Consider the following 8,051-nt stretch of genomic DNA (forward strand, 5'->3'; position numbering starts at 1 on the left):
CAACAAATTAAAGTAAAATTACTATATCACAATTTTAATAAAGTAGAGTGATGAAATACATCATTAAAACTATTAAATATATACCATGTACATATTGTTATTATATATGACTTAAGAGTGAAATTTTACGAAGTAGATAGAGACATGGACATCGATCTTAGCAACATTGCCATGTCATGTACGGTTGTAGAAAAAATAGACACTTAAACTAACACTAACATGTTGTATGCCACGAATCATTTAGGTCCAAAACCAGGCATCCCTCCCTATAAATATCGACACCCCATACCTTCTTACAACTCACAACACATTCATACAAGCTACATTACTTGTCTAAATTCGGCATAGCTGCTGCTTCTATGATAAATTTCTCGGACACGACAATGCTGGAGTTCATCACTATGTTTAGGGTAATGGGTCTTGTCCTAATGGTGACCCAAGGTTGTTTAGCCGCCAACCAAAAACATGTTGATGAGCAATGCAGGTTTACTAGATACTCTACCCTTTGTGTTGACACAATGACAGGGTTGGGGTCTGAAAATCAAAAGCCTGACATTTTGTCAGCTCTTATAAACAAAACCATCTTAGAGACCCAGCTTCCTACTTCCTACTTCACCAAATTCACCACTGCTCTCCATGTCGATGAAGCCCAACATGTCAATTCCATCACAGGTTTGCCGACAAAACTCAACACTTTTTTGGCTAATGTGTATGATGTGGTAATTTAGTATTTATATAATTTGATTGTATTATATTATATTATGTGGTAATTTAGTTTTTACTATTACAAAATTTTTAGTGTGACTTAATCAGTGACATTAATTATATTAATTTAACTAGATTGTGATACATTAGGTAAAAATTATTATATAACAAATATAAATTCATAAATTCGAGTCGATAAATACAAAGAACTTTATATCACATGTTCAATTGACATTAATTAATTAGGATTCAATCCTTGAAGAATCCTTTCTGTTTTTCCTTTCTTTTCTAGCTAAAAAGCACAACGTTTCTCATGCAGGATATTGTGAAGAGCTATTGAGCATGTCTTTAAAGCGGCTCGATCAGTCATTATTAGCTCTTAAGAATTCTCCTAACAAAAACAAACACGATATCCAGACATGGATAAGTGCTGCCTTGACATACCAACAAGCTTGTAAAGACTCTGCGGACAGTCATAATTTCTCCAATGGTGACTTGATGGGACAAATATCTCAAAAAATGGATTACTTGTCTCAATTGGGCAGCAACACTTTAGCCCTTGCCAATAGGATACCTGGTGAGTTAACCCATTTCACCAAGTCCCGCCGGCTAGCCGAGGCTGATCGGGTTTTCCCCGAATGGTTATCCGCGAAAGATCGGAAACTACTTCAAGTGCTGACAGTAAAAGCCAATGCTGTAGTGGCAAAAGATGGATCGGGAAATTATAAAACAATCTCGGAAGCTATTAATGCTGCTTCTGGGGGACGATTTGTGATTTACGTGAAAACTGGAGTTTATAAAGAAAAAATTCGTACTAATAAAGATGGTATTACTATGGTTGGAGATGGTAAATATAGTACTATCATCGTCGGTAGTGACAGTGTAAATGGTGGCTCTTCCATGCCCGGTTCCGCCACATTTAGTAAGTGTTTTTTTTATCTCTTATAATCCTGTTCTATATTTTAAGGTCTAATTGTGAATTTAGTCCCTTTATTATGTTGAAATTTGATATTTAATCTTTATAATTTAATTTAACAAAATATGATTGCTCTATTTTTATAATGTTATTAATTAGCCCAAATCAATAACATATTTAATTGTAGTCATTAAAGAATGTCATCAATTCTAATTGTTTCCTTCAACTTTTCTTGTGATTCTTAGCTGTTACCGGTGATGGATTTATGGCTCGAGATATCGGATTTCAAAATACAGCCGGTCCTCAAGGAGAACAAGCCTTAGCTCTTTACGTTGCCTCCGATCATTCGGTTTTCTATAGGTGCAGCATTGCAGGGTACCAGGACACACTGTACGCACTTTCCCTGCGTCAATTCTATAGAGAATGCGATATTTACGGCACGGTCGATTTCATATTCGGTAACGCGGCCGCAGTTTTCCAAAGTTGCACATTGGCACTTCGTCGCCCTTCCGGCTACAATGTGATCCTTGCGAGTGGACGGTCGGATCCCGGACAAAACACCGGCTTCTCGGTTCAGAATTGTCGGATCGTGCCAAGCTCGGATTTTTCTCCCGTTAAACATAGCTTTGAATCATATCTTGGTAGGCCCTGGAAGCAATATTCGCGAGCAGTAGTGATGGAATCAACAATAGACAATGCCATCGCTTCAAGAGGTTGGGTCGAATGGCCCGGAGAAGGGGGTTACTCGAAATCGTTGTATTTTGCCGAGTATGCAAATGTCGGACCCGGAGCTGGTACTGCCGGGAGGGTAACCTGGCCAGGATTCCATGTTATCGGACGTGACGAAGCTGCCAAATTTACAGTTGATAGGTTCATTGCCGGAAATTTTTGGCTGCCTTCAACTGGAGTAACTTTCATCTCAGGCCTCCAGTAATTTATGTAGAAAAATAAATATAAGGGCATGGATTAATTAATATCCCCTACATACACAAATTACATAGTTATTATTGTACAAGGTGTAAATATAAGATAAAGATATATATATACATATAAAGTGTGAATTATTATTCGGTCAATCATTATTGAAATAAATAAAAAAATTGACTCATTTTAGACTCGTTTGTATTTGTTTTTATTTTAATGAACAAAATAATTCTTCATTAAATATTATGTTATTCCATATTATAATTAAAATTTTGAGTTATTTGATATTTATAAAATTATTGAAAAGATATTAATTTATAATTTCATTAATAAAATAATATGTACAATATTTTTATTATTTATGTAAAGGTCATTTGCTTATTTAAATAATACTATAATTTTTATTTTTACATATTTATTAAATTATTAAGGAAAATTATTTTATAATAAATCCCATTACTTGAATAATAATCCAAAAGAGTTATAAAATAAAAAAAACAACCCAAAAGGGTTATACTTATCAAAAAGAAAAACCCAAATGGGGTTACAAATGTTAGTTGTATATTTATTATATGATAAATTTAATTCTTTAACTAAATAATAATTCATTGTATATTTGGTATTATAATAAAAATTAAAATATATAGTTAATTTAAATGATATTAAATAATTTTAAATTATGATATACGAAATATAAATTTTAAATAATTAATTATACATAAAATATTACAAAAAATAAATATAATGTTAACTATATTTAAATAATTCAATATAATTATATTTTTAAATAATTTAATATAATAATACATTAAATAATTAATATATTAAATAATATTTTTATAATTTAAGTAAAAATCTTTTTGACTGATTTTGACTTAAAATAATGGTTTTGGATGGATGAAGAAAGAAAGGCCATATACAGTGCTTAATTAATGTGGTAACAGTTCCATCTTGATGGACTCAACTCACATGTGCCCAATACAAGCTGTCCACCTCTATTTATTACAATTCTTTTGGGTTATATATTCATTTCAATTTTGATGTTACTGTCGGATCGGATTAGGTGATCAGATTGATTAAATTAAAAATCGATTAACATATTGATTTGAATAAATAAATTAAATCAGTCTCGAAATGAATCGTTTAGAATTGGAATTCAGAATAAAAAGCGATAGTTAAATCGATTTTAATTACTTATTTAACTATTATTGAAATAGTGATCGAATTAGTTGAATCAAGGTTATATCTCATGCTTATATTCAAATATATTTTCTACATTTGAAACACAAATATTTCAATGTATTTATGGTGTATAAATTTACACATAATGATGAATTATGTGATGTCATTGTTATTAATTTTAATTCATTATTGAAATAATAAAATTTAATTATTTATATTTTTCGAAAAATTTAACAAGATTTCCACATATAATTTATTGTGGATCTTATGTTGTGATAATGTAAAAAAGTTAAATTAAATTGTGGGTGAAAACATTTTATATAAAAATTATAAAAGTAATTGATATAAAAAATAAAATTTAATTTGATTTTGATTGAAATGATAAAATTGAGATAATTAAGATTTTGATGTTTTGAATTCAAATTTTATAATTTATAATTATATGCATATTTTTAAATTTATCAAAATATAAAAAGCATAAATACCTAGGCTATGGAGGGCTTGGTTTGCAAGTTTGAACGGGTCATTGAGAAAGCTCCTATGGAGGATGATACATCATCTATTGAGGAGGTTATGGTCGTTGAAGATGCATGCAATGATGAGGTGAATGTTTAATTTTGTGTGTTCACTTACAGCTAAACATGCTGCAATAGGAAATCTCATGCTCCAGTTGTTTGAAGCTCCGTTGGATTCGATAAAAGTTGTGTTGATTGTTGATTGTGATGGTTCTAGTTCAGTTTAATATGAACGGATTGATATAATCGCTTTATGTTGTGTTTTTATCTATAAAAAGAAAAGCATAAATACCTCCAAATTGATATTTATTATTTTATAAAATAAAAGGATATTTAATAATTTTTGAACTGAACTGAGATTCGGTTGATGAATGACACTAATTTAATCAATTTTATTGTTTTTAAAATCAAACCAACCGATTGAATCTAAAACCAATAAAATTAATAAGAAGCTAGTCCAATTAAATTAAAAATTAAAAATTCAATCGATTTGACTACGAATCCGATTTCGATAACCTTAACAAAACCTATAAGTTAAACGAAGAAGTGGATTATGATGATGAGTTTTGTTATGATAAAAGGTTGCACCTTTTGCTTTTGTGGAATACCTTTTTGTGAGAATGGGGTCATGTATGCATTCAAAATGATTGTAGCTTTTAAACAAATTCCACCCTCTTATTAGACATTAATAAATGCATGTATATATCTTGGGTGGTTAGGGATATAGATCATAATTTGGGTTTTAAATAATATTTTATTTCACATATTATGTGTGGTGTCATTTCCACTGCTATATATCTATACTATTATTCAATTCTTTTATTGAGATAGTATTACGAGTCAATCGAATATCAATTTGATTGAGAAATTATTAAACTACCCTTAAATAGCTGAAATAAGTTGTACTTTTATAAGGATATTTTTTCGTTTTACATTTAGAAAAAGGGTATAAAATTTGCATAATTTGAGTTTAGAACGCATGGCACCAGCATTTATAAAAAAAATTAACAGTAACACTTTAACCAAATCTTAATTTGGTCAATTTTAGTTCCTGTATTTTTCAAATTTTGAAAATTTAATCTTGACCCAATGATAACAGTTAAATTTGTTGCGTTAAATTAAAATACAAGTACTAAATCCACAGCTTACACAGAGGATAGGATCTAATAACGAAATTTGACATTTTTTTATTTCTATAAGAGTCTTAATAAAAGTTTGTGCGAATAAAAATTATTTCGAAATAAGATGAAGTTGATTCAAATTATACAACCTTTTATCATCAAATCAAATTAAATTTAATTTGAATTTTTAATTTCGGATTAGACTTGAAAAATATCCATTGACCATTAGAGTCTTAATGCTTGAAATCCCGTAGGCCCTAAAGTGATTAACTAGTGCCCCCAAAAATAAAAGCTAAAAAGCAAGCTCTCCTTTGCCACACAAATCATCGAAAAGGTTTTGGAGGAAAATAAATGGTTGCATCTAATGTGGTTGGAACTGAATTAATTAGACTAGGAATTTATCGGTATATAAATTCAAAAGAAAATATTGAATCGTCAATTGAGTCTTAACTCGATTGATATAGATATTATGAATAATGTAAGAAGACGTGGGTTCGAGTGCACTGAAACATGCATTACTCTCCTATTTATAAATTGGAGAAAGGTTATAGGTAGGTCTAGGCATTGTGGTAAAAAGAGAAGATATGGTCAATATCTAACACCAATGTGATATCTAAATATATGCAATACACACCACAAATTTTTATACCAATACTAAATGAGCATAAACCAAAGAAGATGGGTGGTGATTTTATTCCTGCCTCAATAAAAGTATAAATCAATTATATTGGAAAAAAATAAATAAAAAAAAATTTTGGTCGACCTTATGCACTTCCGATAAATTTTGTGAATTTCTTTGGGCTCTCATCAGAATTGGGAGACAAAAATCCTTAGCTAAAATCGAGCATAGACATCTCGGGAACAATAGTTCCACTGTTAAGGGTGAGACCGACCTCCTCTCAAAAATACCATTTTCTTTTAAAAACTACCATTACCTTTTTAAAAAAATTATCATTAATTGAAAAAAAAATTACTTTTTACAATATTATTTGAATTTTGAAATTTTATCTTTTGGCATAATTTAATCTCTACCTTTATAATATTATTAGCAAGTCCAAATTGATAACACTATCAATTGCTATCATTAAAATAATGACATGAATTTCTTTAACTTTATCTCGGTCGCATCGATCAATATCGTGAAAATCCAATCAATCATGTTCAACCAATAATAAATATTTATATACTTGTCAACCGATACTTAAGATCGTTTAAAAAAAAATCCATTTCATCAATTTAACAGTAATAACTTGTAGTGTTATTATTTTGGTCCTATTAATAACATTACAAAAATAAAGAGATCATATTATGTCATGTTAAAAGAGATGGGATCAATTCTAACTTTCATCATAGTATTGGGACAAAACCACAGTTAGACCAAAATAAAAATAATGGGAATCAAATAATATGAAACAATATATATGGGTTAAAATATTTGGGAGATCCCTGTATTGTAGGGATTGTATTAAATTAGTCTCTATATTATTAATAGATCAATTTAGCCCCTATACTATTAAAAAGAATCAAGCTGTATAAAAATATCTTGAATTTTTTTTTCAATTCTACACAAAAGACTTCATTTACAAAACCATAAAAACTTTAAAAATATGAACTTTATTAAACAGTAAATGTTGGCTCTGTCAACTTGGCCCTATTTAATGTTTTTTAATAGTACAGGGATTAAATTGATCAATTTAATAATAAAGGGACTAATTTGATACGACTTGATCTCATAGGTAGTCTCACCATATGATACAGGGATCTCATAGGTACTCTCACTCTATAAATGTTTGGTTGTTTTTGTGGTTGGAAGTCACCTCCTTTTTTTCTTCTCAAAATTTCAATTTTGCTTTTTGCTTTTTGCTTTTTGCTTTTTGGTCCACCATGGAAACATAATTTTCCATCAAATGTACAATTGTAGACCTTTTTTCGAAGGCAATTAAGTTAAATTGGAATTTAGCAATAATGGTGAGATATGGATTGCTAAGAATTGAAGGAGATTAGTCTATTTCCGACTTGGAAAAAGTGTTTCTTGAGAGGAATGCTTACCCACATTTGTTTTAATTATTTCAAGTTATTTTAAAAACGAAACATATAATTAATTTTGATTTGATCTTAGCTTATTCAACAACTAAATCCTACTTTTCACTATCTAATCACACGAGAAAGCTCTCAAATGGGATAAGGACGGCGAGATTAGTCTTTAATATCATACCAAACGTTCCAAAATAATGACAGTGGACCACCATTAGGTTAGTCTCAAAGAGGTCGATTTTCTCTTTAAAATTTTCGAAACCAATTGCTTTCTGAAATTATGACTCATATTATAAAATTTACCTTTAAATTTTAAAACATTCTAATTACATCTCAAATTTTGGAGATTATATTAATCAAGTTTTTTTATTTTTAAAACTATTTTAAAAGAGATGTGGAAGGTTTTGTCATTTTGCCTTTTTCTTTTAATTTTTTTTGTTAAGGTTTAATTTTTAATTTTAAATTATCCACATAGGATCTTACGTGTCAACGATGAAATTAACGATCTAGTTCGAAAAGACTTGATTAATATGATCAGTAAAATTTAAGGATATAATTAGAATATTTTAAAATTTAAGGACCAATTTAAAATATGAAACATAGTTGAAAACGTTTGATATAATTTACTAGAATTTAAGGGTTAGCTTTATATAC

At 29.3% G+C, this 8,051-nt stretch overlaps 1 protein-coding gene across 1 annotated transcript; it reads left to right on the forward strand.

Moving 5' to 3' along the window:
• The first annotated feature begins 291 nt into the window (after positions 1-291).
• LOC105798683 (pectinesterase) lies at positions 292-2,736 on the forward strand. The gene is made up of 3 exons (XM_012628879.2): positions 292-672; positions 1,025-1,627; positions 1,867-2,736. Exons 1-3 carry the CDS (start codon positions 360-362, stop codon positions 2,553-2,555), a joined length of 1,605 nt encoding a protein of 534 aa, XP_012484333.1. The 5' UTR covers positions 292-359; the 3' UTR covers positions 2,556-2,736.
• Positions 2,737-8,051: the final 5,315 nt, after the last annotated feature.

Source organism: Gossypium raimondii, chromosome 7 (genome assembly GCF_025698545.1).
Source record: "Gossypium raimondii isolate GPD5lz chromosome 7, ASM2569854v1, whole genome shotgun sequence".
NCBI classification, from domain to species: Eukaryota; Viridiplantae; Streptophyta; class Magnoliopsida; order Malvales; family Malvaceae; genus Gossypium; species Gossypium raimondii.

Excerpts from the sequence above, each read along its gene's own strand:
- LOC105798683 (XM_012628879.2), top strand. The coding sequence starts at position 360 with ATGATAAATTTCTCGGACACGACAATGCTGGAGTTCATCACTATGTTT. Across the intron at positions 673-1,024 it reads ACATGTCAATTCCATCACAG|GATATTGTGAAGAGCTATTG; the intron begins GTTTGCCGACAA and ends TTTCTCATGCAG. Across the intron at positions 1,628-1,866 it reads GCCCGGTTCCGCCACATTTA|CTGTTACCGGTGATGGATTT; the intron begins GTAAGTGTTTTT and ends TGTGATTCTTAG.